General features: G+C 42.7%; 1 protein-coding gene across 1 annotated transcript; it reads left to right on the top strand.

The window, feature by feature from the left end:
- Positions 1-904: 904 nt before the first annotated feature.
- tbc1d19 (TBC1 domain family, member 19) lies at positions 905-15,030 on the top strand. The gene is made up of 21 exons (XM_076160022.1): positions 905-1,094; positions 1,279-1,351; positions 1,443-1,488; positions 2,492-2,567; positions 2,735-2,809; positions 3,462-3,525; positions 4,533-4,579; positions 4,670-4,780; positions 4,933-5,005; positions 5,487-5,525; positions 6,598-6,710; positions 8,082-8,156; positions 8,366-8,428; positions 9,842-9,926; positions 10,129-10,173; positions 10,385-10,417; positions 10,536-10,645; positions 10,746-10,837; positions 11,373-11,488; positions 11,645-11,715; positions 12,647-15,030. Exons 1-21 carry the CDS (start codon positions 999-1,001, stop codon positions 12,719-12,721), a joined length of 1,578 nt encoding a protein of 525 aa, XP_076016137.1. The 5' UTR covers positions 905-998; the 3' UTR covers positions 12,722-15,030.
- Positions 15,031-15,041: the final 11 nt, after the last annotated feature.

Raw genomic sequence — 15,041 nt, 5'->3', positions numbered from 1 at the left:
CAAAGGTTTCAGGCGGGGGAAAGTTTCTTCCTTCTTCCCAGCAGGTGAGAGGTGTTCAACTCTCTCTGTGTCCTCTCCGGCTTCTTGTGCTCTCTCTCTCTCTCTCTCTCTCTCTCTCTCTCTCTCTCTCTCTCTCTCTCTCTCTGTCTCTCTCACTCCTCTGCTCTGCGTTTCCAGGCTGTCAACATGTGGAGTGGGGCGCATGAGTGCACGGCCCGCCTTTAGGGTTTCAGCACTTCTAGTCAGCATCTTCCATTTATTTATTTATCTATTCATTTATTTGACCGCTGCAATAGAGACTCGAACAAACATGGTCTTAGAGCTGCTGACTGGACACTCAATAGAGAGCAGAGATTACCAAAAATAACTTACAGGAGACCAGACAAAAGTGATCAAAACCAAGAGTTTCATTTTGGTTACTGAAAATACTTTTTCAGACATGGTTAAATAAATTAAAACGCCAAATGTGACAAATATTACTTGTCACATTTCAAAGCCCGGTTTTGTTTATTGTGTCATTTCACGGGAAAAGGCAGAAGTTGAAGTTTATTGCATGTAAATGAGCGTAGTAAAATCGTATCACGGCTCATTATAACTGTGAGATAAGTAGACAAGTTTAATATATATATATATATATATATATATATATATATATGTATATATCAAACCTATGTATAAATTAAATATAAAGAATAATGAATGAAATAATTCGGAAACACAAAGCAAATAAACACATGTAGGCTACTTCGCAGTTACATATGTTTATTAAAGACCAGTTTACTTTTTTACTTATTTATGTATTAAATTTATCTTTGCTCTAACATCGGGTCATATTGTATTAAGGTAGGAACCTTGTATCCAGTTCTTGTTTCTGCTCCTCGCGCACTGTTGCTAAGTAACCTCTGCAGGGGGCGGTTGCCGCACCGCCGGATGCTACCTGAGTACCAACGAAATAAGCGTCATATTAGGCTATAACTAAGCAAGTCAAGGTTAGAAAAATGGACGGGTCCACCACGTTGTCATTAACCATCTCTCAAATCGTGCAGCGGTTGAAAGGAAGCCATTTACACTCTCAAATAGAGAGACAAGCCAAAGTGCGTGAGTTAGCATGTAGCTAAAGATGCTGCTACATGCGTACATCTTCTCTATGAACCCCACTGTCATGACTGTTTGGCTTTGACCGCTCGTTTATTTTTTACACAAGCATGACATCCAGCATACAAATCACAGCATTTATAATAGCTCAAACTTTCTCTTTCCTCCCCAAATTTTACTTAGGAGTGTTTGCATCAACCCGAGATAAAGCTGGAATCGCTTAAAGAGGACGTACGGACTTTCCTCAAACTATCAGGTTTGGACATGCTTATAATATTGTTTTTTGTATCATATCACTGTGTTATGAATATTATTTTGTCGAGTCTAACGCGTCTTATGTTTCACAGGCTGGGAAAAGAAGCTACAGAATGCAGTGTATAGAGAGCTGCATGTGTAAGTAACATTCGTGCCTTATATTTTAAGAGACATACCTGCATACACACCGGTACCTACTTAGATTAACTTCAGCATTGAGTCACTGTGGTTTGCACAGATTAAATACCATACTATGTTACTAACATTCACACCCACAACACATCAAACATTCATGATGATGATATTGGGACTTCTACTACCACTGCTAGTATTTCTACTACATTGTCAATCAAAAGTAACTATCACTTAGAGCCTGCTGTACTCAGGTACATTACCTCGAAGTATTGACGATATTACTACACAAAAGGGAAGAGACTGTTTGTTATCAGGCGATATCATATTGGTCATAATAAAAATGTAATGAACTGAACCACATCAATCAGTCAAACAATCAGTGTAACAGTGTATGATGTTTGTATAAAGTTTTTTGATTTGCATACGTTTCCTGAAACCCGTTGAACAAAATTGAACTTGACACACACGTTCAGAATGTGTCTGAATGTACTGAATGTGGTTGAAACACTGGTCCTACTTGTTGTTCTGCCCCTGCAGCACTTCAGTGTGTTGCTCGCTCTGACTGAAACAACGACCCTGAAAGCTTTCTGGAGGACGACAACATATAACGTTGACTAATGCCTCCTTCATTTGGCCATTAGTCAGCCCTATGTCCTCTTATATATGTTTAGCTTAGCGTGAATGTTGTTTAATGCACTTGGACTCTGAGTCATTCAATATGTCTCCACCATGCCTAGAGGGAAAGGACATGAGACAAGTGCTGCGTCTGGTTCTACACCAGCTCTGACTCATCTGAGCTCCACGTGGGCAAGGCGGAAAAGAATGAATCATTTTCAGCATTCTTGTTTTTGTTTGACTTTTACACACTTGTGGTTCAAATTAAAATCTCAGTCGAGGCGTCTTTGTTGAAAGCTCTGTGACATTTTAATGTATATACGACTTTGACCTGCCATCTATTTTCTCCCCTTCCCCTCACCCCACCCGCTCTTGTGTTTTCCCATTCCAGCCTGCTGCCCCCGAGCCACCCGACGGCTCCTCCAGAGCATCGCAAAGAGCCGCTGGCCTACATGCGGAAGGCACAGGTCAGTCTGTCTCCTCTTATCTTCATCACTCCCTCTCGCCCTCCTTCCTCCTCGCTGACTCTCGGCTTTTTTGACCACTGAATTCAGACTTGTGCCTAAGCATTCATGAGTTGTACCATAGTATATGAATCCTAAAGTGTTCCTTGTGTTCCCCTCTCTCTTCCCAGGCCCAGTGGGAGAAGCGTGTCCTCAAAAGCCTGAACAGCATGAGCACAGAGCTGGAAGTGCCTCTTGCTCGCATGGTATCTTCTATATTTTCAATCAAGGCTCAGCGTAATTGCAGTTGCTCTCATTTGAGGTTCTGTGGTCTGATCTGTTGAAGCGTCATAAACCTTCCCATCACTGTTTTTCCCATATTTCTGGGGCATTTGTACATTGTGGTTAAACAGCCTACTCTTTTGTATCTCTCAGCTGACTGAGCTCTGAGTTTTGATTTGACATCAGCGATTCTGCAGCTTTACTTGACACTAAGCCAGTGGTTCTCAAAGTGGGGGGCGCGACCCCTAGGGGGGGCACAGAGCTACTCCAGGGGGGACGTGGGACCGGAAAAAGCGATATGAATAAGTACCGTTCGCGGAAAATGAATGAGGAGATACTGTCGCTGCAGGAGAATGAGCAGCCAGAGCGCCCCCCGTCAGACCGATCAGCAGTCCTGTATTGTTTTATATCGTCTCAGGGGTCCTACTGTCCGTGATTTTCACCGGCAAGCGCGCCGGCAATGGGACGTTTTGGCACCGGCACCGACAAGTGCACCAGTGCCGGTGCCGACTTCAGAGTTTTTTGGATTCCATGTATCACCTCAGCCATTTAGTTGTTACACACACAGGTTTTGCCTTGTCACTTCTAATATTGGGTCTGTTTTGTTTTTGTGTTGTGTATCTGTGCACCCTGCAGAGGCCTGCTGTGGAGCAAAAGGACCTCGTCAACAAATGGAATGAGATGGGCACAGATGAACCAGGTCTCAAAACATGACACAGTGTACCTCAGTGAAAGATTAGTGTTGATGTGTCTCTATGCCAGTGCGTCAGTCATACTGTACATTGGTGTATATTACGTCAGCTTACGTAGTCTTCGAACCAGATCTACCACTTCATGTTTGCTCTCTAACCTTTATTTGTGCAGAGAAGGTTGTCATGAGGTTGTCAACATGTTTCAGATGTCCCTGTTTTCTTTCATTACCTGGCCTCACAGGTCTAAATCAGGGCCACTGAGTGAGAATAAAAGTCTAGTTTCTAGTTTCCTAGGCCAGGAGTTTGGATGCACATTGACATTGTGTAGCATAGCCATCCAAATGCTTTAGTGGAGGATTTGATGAAATTAAAGCTGAATGTGCAGTGTTTCGGAAGTAAACTTGAGAGGGTATATTACACTGTCATGATGCAGTGCCAGTTCTCTTACCATTTAACATAGGACGGGGTTTCAGCCAACACATTCACGAAGCACATGATGTAACCTCATGTCCTAACAATGCTATCACATTGCATTGGGGTATGTCAACATTTAGGTCTGTGTGCCGTCCCTGAGGTATAAACACTTTGGATTGTGAATGTAGAAGCTGTCCAGACACTGTGGGCTGAGCTGTGATAACGAGGAGCACCCCTCCTTCCGTCCAGATCTCAATGCGCCCTCATTCTGGGGATGACAGGCACTTCACTTTCATGCTGTGCTATGGAGACAATAGATGGAAGTCCCACTTAATGCTGGCTGTCCTGTGCTGTTCTTTTACTTTGGTAGAGGCTGCCAGCTCAGTCTGCACAAACTGAATTAGGGTGTCACAAAGTCTCTTTGAAGTATAACCAGGCTCAAGCTGTTCAAGGGAACTTTATGGAATCTTCCTTTTTGTTAGTTGTTAAACCTGTTCTCACCCTGCAAAGGTAAAAATTGTACACCTTGTCAGTCGAGCTGTCTTTTTTAAGATAAGACATATGCATTGCTGACACAAATCGTTGCATTTGTATCCTTTAGATTTAAGTCGTTTCCGGCCTGTCTATGCTCCCAAAGACTTTCTGGAGGTAAGCCAAGCTTGCCAATGATAATAAATGGTATTCGTCTGTTTCTAAGAAGTGTAATTTGAGTGCTTTCAATGCAATGTCTCCTTTTAGGTATTAATCAGCCTGCGGAACCCAAACAATGATAGCAGCGAGGACGTCAGTGCCAGGAGCCACTGGGGTCTAATTCAGATCCCCCTCAATGTCAGGGACATCCCACAGCTGGTAGGGACCCTCATGTAGGATGGGTTGGATAGGAGATCATAGCCTATATTAAATCCTCCATCCACAGTATGTTCTTTTTAGCTGTTGAAGGACATTGAAATGTTTATTAAATAGGAGGTGAAAGCAGCTAATGGTGTTTCTTCTTCCGCCAGAGACGAGCCTACCCAGAGCTCAGCCTCACCACCGGTCAGCTGGGCATTGACGATAACACACACATCCACACAGGTAATTACATTTCAGCATGCTTACACTGTCTTTCGAAATCAACTCAGAGTTTTATTGAATATGATCTATTGCTTTGACTGGATGTTTCACATTCAAAATAAAAGCTTGGATCCTTCCCAGCAGTAAAAGAAATTCTTTCCAGTGATCATTGATTCATTAGAAAGGCGCTGAAATTATTTGTTTGGTTATTGGACACTGGGATTAAACGGGTGTAAACTGCACTGGCTTTCATTTTATAAACCACACAGCCTTTCACATCAGCCTGTGTTCCTCTCCTGTGCCACATGGCAGTCTGGGATCCCTCAAGCAATATCTATGTACATTGGGGTATTGACAGTGTTAAGGTCTGGGGTTTAGACTGTAAATAGAATCCTATCCACCAGCTGTGTGTTTGTACGTTGCCGCGATAATATCAGAGGAGTTTTTAGAACCGAGCCAACAATGACTGACTTCTCATTCTTTCCCTCTTATCACTGTGCAGAGTTGTTTGAAAGCGAGTATGTTCAAATTGGGAAAAAAGGTAAGACAAAGTGTTCAGAATTGACTTGTTACAAAATTCCGTCTCATTGATATAAATGTACCATAAACAAATTATATTTTGATTACCTCATCTACTTCTTCACTCTCTAATTAAGTCCTGTATCTTCTTAAGCATTGAACTTAAGCATTATCACCGCATATGAGCTGTCTCTGTGATCTACCCCCAGTTGAGAAACTTCATAAAGTCATCTCCTGCCATTAATGATTCTACCCCTTCACCCTCTCAGGTGCTTTTGTCCCCTCAGTGTTTGGCATAATCAGCAAGACGGAGACTTAACCTCATAACTCATTGCTCTGCTATGAACCCAGTCTAAACACTAACTCTATTATGGACACCAATCGGACATCAATCGAGAAAAGTCTTGAAAACCCAGCCTCCGTATTATAAACACAGTGTCACCGCTCCTGTCCACTATTTCAGCCATGGTTCCTTTCTGTTGGCTCCCGAGCTGTTAGGGCTCCTCCAGGCCAAGTGTTAAGTGCACTCAAAAAGCAAAATTAAGAGGTGAGGAGTGTGTTCGTTTATGTTATGACTGGCCGACACATTAAGTCAAGGGGCTGTGTGTTTTTGGCTACTGTCACAATAGATCGGGGGGAGATTTAGGGTGTTTTTATGCAATAATGATCATTATCGGAATGAAGCTGTGTTATGCATTTACAGGATGAGATGAGATTGTTGTACAACTTATGTAGTTGTGCCTTGAACCTGAACACATTTCTTTTCTACTAAAAATGGTTCTTTCATACTCATTCTGCCAGCTCTCTACCATGTTAGAGGATAATAACAAGTGGGCTGCGTATTCATTCATCTTTGTTAAGTCGTCCTTGGGTGCATCCTTGATTGGTAATTAAAAATATTAAGTTGTCCTTTGCTTTTGCAGTCTTGTGTTTTGGATTTGGTGAGCAGCAGCTTTTGCAAACCTGGTTAGGGAGGTCAAAAGTAAAGAACAAACAAATCCTGTCTCTCTCGATCCATCAATTTCTGTCTGGTTCACTGTCTTCTCTCTTTTTTCCATGCCCGTCTTTCTATCTGTCTTTCTGTCTCTATGTAGTGGTGCTGGAGCAGGACAGTGCAGCAGCGCAGCAGTACAGCAGGCAGGGTTGCCCCACTGGGCTCCGGGCAGACCTCTGGGCCCTCAGCCTCAACTCCACTAACCAGCCACAGGTATTATTATATATGTCATGGACACCCACACACACACACACACACACACACACTGCTGAGTTTCATCTGAGCGATGGCGGTCTGTGTTTGGTTTAAAGCAGCCGTACACACAGCTGCAGTGATTCCCAAACTCCCATGTTTACTACAAGCAGAGGTTTTCATTGTTGGTTGGGTAATTTCGAACAGAATATGAAGTATTTGACCCATTCTTTTATATTTTGGTGTTTATATCTTTCCAACATAAAACATTTCTATTTTAGACGAACACCGATTGACCTCACATTCTAGATAATTTGTGTATCAACCCTCCGGTGTTTATCTTTCACTGCGGCTTGTCCAGGGTGCACAGATGTGAATGTAATCAAATGGTGGCGATTTAGCACAGCTAGCCCAAACAGAGGGCTGGCTCCCTGTGTGGCAGCGTGCCGTGTAAACGCTGGAGTCCAGAGTCTTTCCTGTCGCAGCCAAGCCGATAAAATAAGGCTCGTAATGGGGAGATTGGTTTCAGAGGGAGGGTTTCAGGGACCTGATAGAGGTCTGGAGAGTGTTAGGACGTTCAACAGAGCTGGCTCGCTATGTGCACACCCCGTTCATCCTATGGTTAATAATGAAATATTGAATAAAGGAATATGATGTCTGCTACGCTAGCCTATAAACCCAACACGTGTTCAGCTAGGGTTCATAAATCCACCACTGCCATGCTTCAATTTAGGTCAATTACACTCTGCTCAGGTATAGAAAACTGCCGTGACCCTTATTTCCACTCTGTACCAGGAAATGTATAATAATAATCACATATATCAACTTTTTTTTTTTTTTTTGTACATCCTCCCACTGATGCTGTCCAGAATACCACAGCCTCCCTCGTGTAAGAAGGAGACCTCGACGCTCTATAATGTCTCAGCTTTCAAAATGACCATCTCTGTTTCTGTTCCTCTCACATCCGCAGGTTATTGCCAGCATTCTTCACATCTGTCAGACAAAGGGGCTTTTTTTTTGTTCATCGCGGCGTCCACCCCGATTCCTGCACTTTGGTTCATTTACGATAACCTGTCACAAACCGGAGACAAGTTTTGAGTTTAACCATGTTATAGGACACACAACGCTCATCCGTTAACTTTGGTTTAATCCTGCTGTCGTCACTCTCAGCCAAGACACCCAAGCTCCGCTGATGGAGTTAGAAGTAATACATTTCACTAAAACTAATTCTTCTGTCCACAATTTAACACTAGAGTAGACTAATATCACAGTTATTGGATATAAATGTAATATGAAGTATTTGCTTTGTAGTAATTTGTGTGACAACAGCTAAAAGCCCTCTAAGATGTTGTATTTGTTATTATTGAGTGTGTGCTGTCCCCGTTGTTTCAGGATGTGATGCATTATGAACAACTGAAGGCTGGGGTCATACAACACGACCTGCTGGTGGACAATCTAATCTATAAGGTACAGTTTGCTGCTTTGTTTGTGTTTATGCACTGCTTAGCGAGGGCGGTGTATGAACGTCTCTAAAAGCATTTGATCATTGAAAACAAATCACATGCGTCCTTTCCTAATGCCAGGGAAATGAGATTTAAAAGCCATTAGATTTTAATATGCATTTTTCCTCATCATGTAATAAATGTTATTGGTTTTTCAAACCTTCTCCCCACCAGGATGTGAAGCTCACAGCCAGTAACGATGACTACTACTTTGTGTTTGAAGATTTCCTCTATCAGGTGGGGTTCATCCGTCTCTCTCTCTCTCACTCTCTCTCTCTTCTTTCTTGTATAAGTATAAGATTAAACGCACCAATTTTCACAGATTTAATACATTTGGAAATATACTTTTTAATAAGAAGTCTGACACACTTACAGCCAGTATAGATTAAACCACATTAGAACGCACGCTATATATTCCATTATCGTGAACATCGGCTTCACACAGGAATTGTTTGACTCTCACAAACAGTAAGACTTCTGTTTGTTTCGTGTGTGTGCAGACGCACAATTAATGTACGATAGCCGCCCTGTATCTGCATCACATTATCAACCCTTGACGACAGCGCAAACGAGGACGTCCTCTAGTTGCTAGTTTTCGTAGTTATTATGGAGCTGCTCTATTTGTCACTGCTCTGTTTGCCTTTGGTGTTCAACTGATAAACAACTTGCTGCAGGCTAGCAACAGTAGCCGTATCATCCTCCAGGTGGCTGATCTAACACCCAGGCATCGCTGTCAATATTGACTGATGGTAAACTCTCTAGCCTGTGAAAGAATTCATTCATTGAAAGAGGAGGCTCGATTCCCTGAAGGTACTAGACAAAGTTAGAGGAAGTGCTGAAGAACTCTCACAACAATGGAGAGTAATAAAATGTTCTTATGGTTTCCAGAAATGAACAAGAATGCATTCAGCTCTGTGTTAGGAAAATGCCTGGCAGTATACAATCTAATACAACCAGACAGAAACACTCCAAGCAACATGGTGGACCACCCACTCTCTGTAACCAACTGGTCTTCATGATCAGATAGGGGACAGCTGTGACGTGCACTGTAGTCCGCATCTGCTGTTGTATACAGTAATCTCCTGTTAAGAAGGTCATCTAAATTGCTACAGGTCTCGATTTGCCTGGACCGATTATTTTCCGCCAATGTAATTCTGCTGAAGTGGCCGGTGAAAATGAAATCCGCTCTCAAAAAGACATAGAAATTGGACTTTAATGGAAAGAGGCCCCACTTATAGGGTCGTTTTGTGACACAAGGATCCACTTGAGACCCTGTTACTGTTTGCTCTTGTGCATCCTGAGATGCTGGATCCAGGTGTGTTGCTTTAATAGAATCCTTACCCAACAAAGGCCTTTACTGTCTACTGACCAAATAAAACGCTTAACAGGAATCCCTGTTGTCAGGCAGGGATGATATTACATTTGTTCGTGTGGTCCAGTTTCTGTGCAAATGAGTGTGTGTGTATTTCAGTTTCACAGGAGGGCATGCATTCATAAGAGGGAAGAGCAAATATCCAGTGCTGTGTAAACACCTGTTACGTTTGAACCCTGTATGGACTATTAAGATTAACTTTAGTCAATGTAAATAAATGTGTGTGAACAGTGTGTAAGAGTCGCCGACGTGTTATACATCAAACCTGTGCTCCCCAGGTGTTGCTGTGCTTCTCTCGCGACACTGCCGTCCTAGAGCACTTCAAATACAACAGTGCCACTCCGCCAAAATCCTACATCCAAGGTGAGAGAATGTTCCTTCTATTAAGGACACACACTTGAACACACACTGTCACATGGGGCTCGCCTGAGCTGGTGGCACAGGTGCTTAGGTGTGTGTGCGTGTACATGCAGAAAAACCTATGTCTGTGTAGGCAGTGCAATTTGGAAACCCTGGCACAGAGTTTTAAATCTTGCTTTTGGATATCTGTGTGTGTCCCTCGCAGGGAAAGTGGGAGATGAAGAGTGTGTTGTCGTGTATCCTCCCAACGGTGAGCCTGCAGCCTGACATTCATCATACCACACATTGTGTACTGATAATGAGAGGAAAATGTTAGCCTGCGAATGAAAGGACAAGCAGGATCTAAGCTTTAAGCCGCACTCAAATCTTAACCTTCTGGCTCTGGACAGCGTGTTGATAATGCATACTTACAAGTGTTTACATGTAGTAAATGGACTGACTTGTTAATCCTATCTGAACAGGTGTAATCCCTTTTCATGGGTTTTCAATGTATGGTGAGTATGTTTCCCCACTTCCATTATTCCCTGTACACAAGCAACATGTCGTGAGGTGAATGTAACAGGTTTATGTGTGTGTGTGTGTGTGTGTGTTTGGTTGCTCTCATCCCTCTAGTGGCGCCTTTGTGTTTCCTGTACAACGAGCCTTCAAAACTGTACAGTGTATTCAAGGAGATGTACATCCGCTACTTCTTCAGGCTGCACTCCATCTCCTCCTCTCCCTCGGTAAGCGCCCTGACTTGTGTGTGCCTGTCCATGCCAAATTTCAAAGTCAAAGGTTTTCTGTTGTTGTGCTTGTTTTTCATATATGTATGTGTACTTGCAGGGTATAGTGGCCTTATGCCTACAGTTTGAGCGGCTGCTCCAGACCCACCTGCCACAGCTCTTCTACCACCTTCGACAGATCGGGGCACAGCCGTGAGTAGACTTCTTTCATCTCACCACGTCTTTGGGGTCTTGTGTAGTAAGACTGATTGGGTATGGTTCACCTGAAAATCCCACTGAAAATGGTAAGAGGGACTGAGAACTGATACCTTACTGTCTCAAAAATCCATAAAACATACCACAGTATATCGGGCTCTTAGACATACAAGAGTTCCTTTGAACATTTGTACTGACAGAAGCAGGCTCTCGCTCTCTCTCTCACTCTCTAGCTCTCTCTCGCTCTCATAGGGGGAGAGAGCGAGAGCAATACTTTGTAGTTATGAGGTAATGCCATCTTGTGGTAGATTACTGACACGACAGTTACGTCACGCTAAACTATTTCAAAAGCCCTCAAATAAGTGCTCAAAAATCATTACCATCTTTGAGTTTATTTATGAAGATATAAGGTTGGGCACTTATGTTGATATATAGCAAATGTTGGTTGAGGCTGCTATTATAAATGCACAGGCTTTGCTGAAAAACTAAAGGAATTAGATTCTTAGTGGTGATTTGTGTGATTGTGCCTCAGGTTGCGTATAGCTTTCAAGTGGATGGTGCGGGCCTTCTCTGGTTATCTCTCCACTGACCAGCTCCTCCTCCTCTGGGATCGAATCCTAGGTTACGACTCTCTGGAGATAGTTGCAGGTGAGCCGATATCTCACTCACCACGCCCTGCAATTTTAGTATTAACATGTCTGATGATACTATTATCTTATTTTTTGTCTTTTCCCGCTCACTCTTTCAATTGAAATCCCTTCTCATCTCTCCTGTCCTTCCATATTCCATCCTCTTCCCCGACAGTATTAGCAGCTGCTGTGTTTGCCTTCCGTGCTGAGAACCTGATGGAGGTGACGTCATTGGCCTCAGCTGAGGTGTGTTCATCTTACACTGAGCTTTTGTACATGCACATGAGTTAAAACTCTCCCCTGTCCCCCACATAGTCCAGGAAAGCTGTAAATAGCCCATGATGACTTGCCAGTACCAGTAACCCAGTCTTCAGCAGACACTTAAGACCCATCTCTTACCCGGCCCCGTGTACAACCCCACCGACCTGCAACATACCACACCCAGTCTCCACTTTACTTGTGACAGACTTGTCACCATATGAGCCACCTTTACCTTTAAGGTAAAGCTGCCCCAAGTGGTGTCTTTGCAGGCTTTTAGTGGTGCTTTTAGTGCAAATCACACAAACTGCTAGCTTTTACTGAGGCACCGCCGGATGAGTACTTGGTTCTGCACTGTCACTCATGTGGCATCATTACAGTAACCGGTAATATAAATCTTGTGCATGCCTCGAGCGTGTGAGCCTCTAATCATGTACTGTATACCTCACCAGCTCCCATACTATGGTTTCACTATCATATGACAGAGCAAGAGGAAGCCATACGATGACTCGCGACACCCACACCCCTTTCTCTTCCTCTTCTCCTTTCCCCTGAGGGTGAGGCGTTATACCATAATGTGACGCATGGGGCGTCAGGCTGGTCTGATGGCCTAGGATGCTTGCTGGCAGTATTTGCTTGCTCATTTACCACCTGCCCCAGCAGAGAGAAGATATCATAACACGGTGCTGCTTATCTTATATTTAGAAACTCGGTCCCAGCATTGAAATATTAGACCCTCTTTCTAAACATGATAGGGTCCCTAAATTTAATCTCTGTCTATCTCAAAAGGACAGGGTTTATAGTCTTAATTGTGTGTTGTTGGGCTTGTGCAAAGGTAGGATTGCATTGGCCAGGATGTGTGGTATGTCGTTAACAAAATGGAATTCTGATTTGTGTTTTGTTTGACAACCAACTGCAGGCTGTCCTTGCCGACCTTTCAACACTGAAGGTCATGCCACTCATCCAGATCTTTCTATTCGCCACTGCAATCTGAGGATCCTGGGGACTATGTGGGCATGTGTTGGGGGGGATATAGAGACACCACGAAAGAAAACCACATTGCCAAGCTGTACCCACACCAGCACCACTGATCAGCCATCCACGCCACTCACCGGCCTCGGGCGTAGGATATCAGAGAATAATAAAGGATTAACATTACATATCTTATTAATTAGCCTTGCGCTAGCTCAAGGAAAAAAAGACAAATCCCCTTCAGCATATATCCTCCATAAATAGTGAACAGCTTGTACCATGTTAATAGATATTATACAGTGGGTAAGTATAGCGCAAAGACGAGCAAGGATAAGCTTAACCTCCTTAAGCCATATGCTCTGAATGTAAGATGATATGCATACCAGTGCTGGATCAGCTGAGAAGCTCATTAGTGGATGAGTTGCATGAAGCAGTAATTGTATTGCAACAGCAGCGTATTGAGAGAACAACAGTAATGTCTCTGAGCTTGGCTAATGAAGTGTTAATTAGATCTTGCAATTTATTCTGCACTGTAGCTCCTGCCTGTTATGACACTATTAGATAACACTAACACTGATGAAGGAGAAGATTGGTAGAGCCCCCCTGTGCCAGTGTGTTAACGGAAACCTTCAAAAGTTACTAAGTGAATGAATCTGTAGCTACTGTAACTATTGTACTTATACTTATGCTATCTCTACACGTAATGTATTGCATATATCAAGACGTTGCACATCACTTCTTTAGACATTTAACCTTCATTGCCAGTATTTTCAACATTTAATTTAAATTATTTGTGTACAAATTTTTGAAATACTACATTGATGCACTTTCTGTGTTTATTTAATATATACAGTGTTCCTTTGCCAATATGTCTTTCATTCAGCAAATGTCCATATCTGTTGCACCTCAAATAACCCAACACATTTTTGAAGTACAATAAAATGGTTGAATCAGCATTTATTCAATATGTAATGATTATTTCTTTTTACAGCTTGTACATGTGGGCCTCATATCTGCACCGTATTGTTGCATCTCTATGTGCCTGATAATTAATTTCAATATAACTCAATTTTGTTGTCAGGGTAAATATTGGGGCAAGGCGCACTGTACACCCGAGTGTTACATATTCATCAAACGAGAGAAGCGGAATAGGTATCTGACAAGTACTGGCGTTAATGGACTTGATGCTCTGCCCCCACAATCCTCCTAGCATCTGCTGTATTCCGCCCCTGCTGTTGGCTGCCATCCACCCTGCTGCCCCCACCGTGAGCTCATATCAAATTTTGCTGTTCTTCTCTTTCGTTCTGCTCTCTCTCATGATGATTCCTGCTGCATCTGCCACCTGTTTACCAAGACTCCCACGGCAGACTCTTTTATCAGCCATGCCCCTCCTCTGGCCCCCAGAAGTCTGTTCCTCCTCAGACAACTATTACCTGCTGTGTAGTCCATCCATGCTGTGGTCCCTCCTGGTGGCTGGCGTGCTGCATTGCAGGGAGATGTGTCTGTTCTATCTACACTCTTGCTGGCCATGGATGAAAGATTTGCAGCATGAAGGTGCTATCTGATGCAGTGCCTCTATTACAGTGAGGTTCATATGTATTTGGGCAGCGGCACCTTGTTTGATGTTTGGGCTCAGTGCTCCCATTACACAACATGAGGTCAGATTTTCAACCATGTCAAACTGAACAGTAGAAATAGCTTTAGCCCAGTGTAAAACCCCTGTTAAGAAGCATTTAAATAGATTACAATGTGCAATTGATATATTTGTGGTAATACAGACTGTCACTACAGAAAAAAGTCACATTCTAAATTAAATGTTTCATTGTCACTTGACCAGGGCATACTAGACAAATTTGACAAGCACAGTATAAACTGCACATAAATATAAACACTGAACCATAAAAGTTGAACATTTTAAAAATACATATTATACATTATTGAATAGGGACAGTACCTACTGACAACATTTAACATGAATGTGTATGCACCAGATTTTCCTCTATAGTCCACTGAAAGCCTGGTGAAAAGAAAGCATCCATCTTTCAGAAATCAATAAGATTACATACAACAATACATAGTTACAATTGCTTTGGTAAATTCATACATATAATTATACTATTACAGAGCCATATTTACACATCCACATCACACTGATACACACATAAATCCGAATAAGGCTTTGAAATCCCCAAATTAAAGTTATCTCCTGTCATAAACAAATCATGGTTTTTATAAAAATCTATGAATATCAGAGTTATAATAAAAACAGCGGTAGTGTCCTTTATTAATGTAACATTTCCCGCGCTGCGCATCTTTAAAAAACAGAGCGGCGCTAGCTGAGT

The sequence above is a fragment of the Genypterus blacodes genome, unplaced genomic scaffold (assembly GCF_046128005.1).
Source record: "Genypterus blacodes isolate CSIRO-AG114 ecotype Tasmania unplaced genomic scaffold, CSIRO-AGI_Gbla_v1 ptg000011l_1, whole genome shotgun sequence".
Classification (NCBI taxonomy): domain Eukaryota; kingdom Metazoa; phylum Chordata; class Actinopteri; order Ophidiiformes; family Ophidiidae; genus Genypterus; species Genypterus blacodes.
This window is presented reverse-complemented; position numbering and strand designations above follow the sequence as displayed.

Coding starts and splice junctions, on each gene's coding strand:
- tbc1d19 (XM_076160022.1), top strand. CDS start 999: ATGGACGGGTCCACCACGTTGTCATTAACCATCTCTCAAATCGTGCAG. Junction 1,489..2,491: donor GTGTATAGAGAGCTGCATGT/GTAAGTAACATT, acceptor TTCCCATTCCAG/CCTGCTGCCCCCGAGCCACC. Junction 6,711..8,081: donor ACTCCACTAACCAGCCACAG/GTATTATTATAT, acceptor CCGTTGTTTCAG/GATGTGATGCATTATGAACA.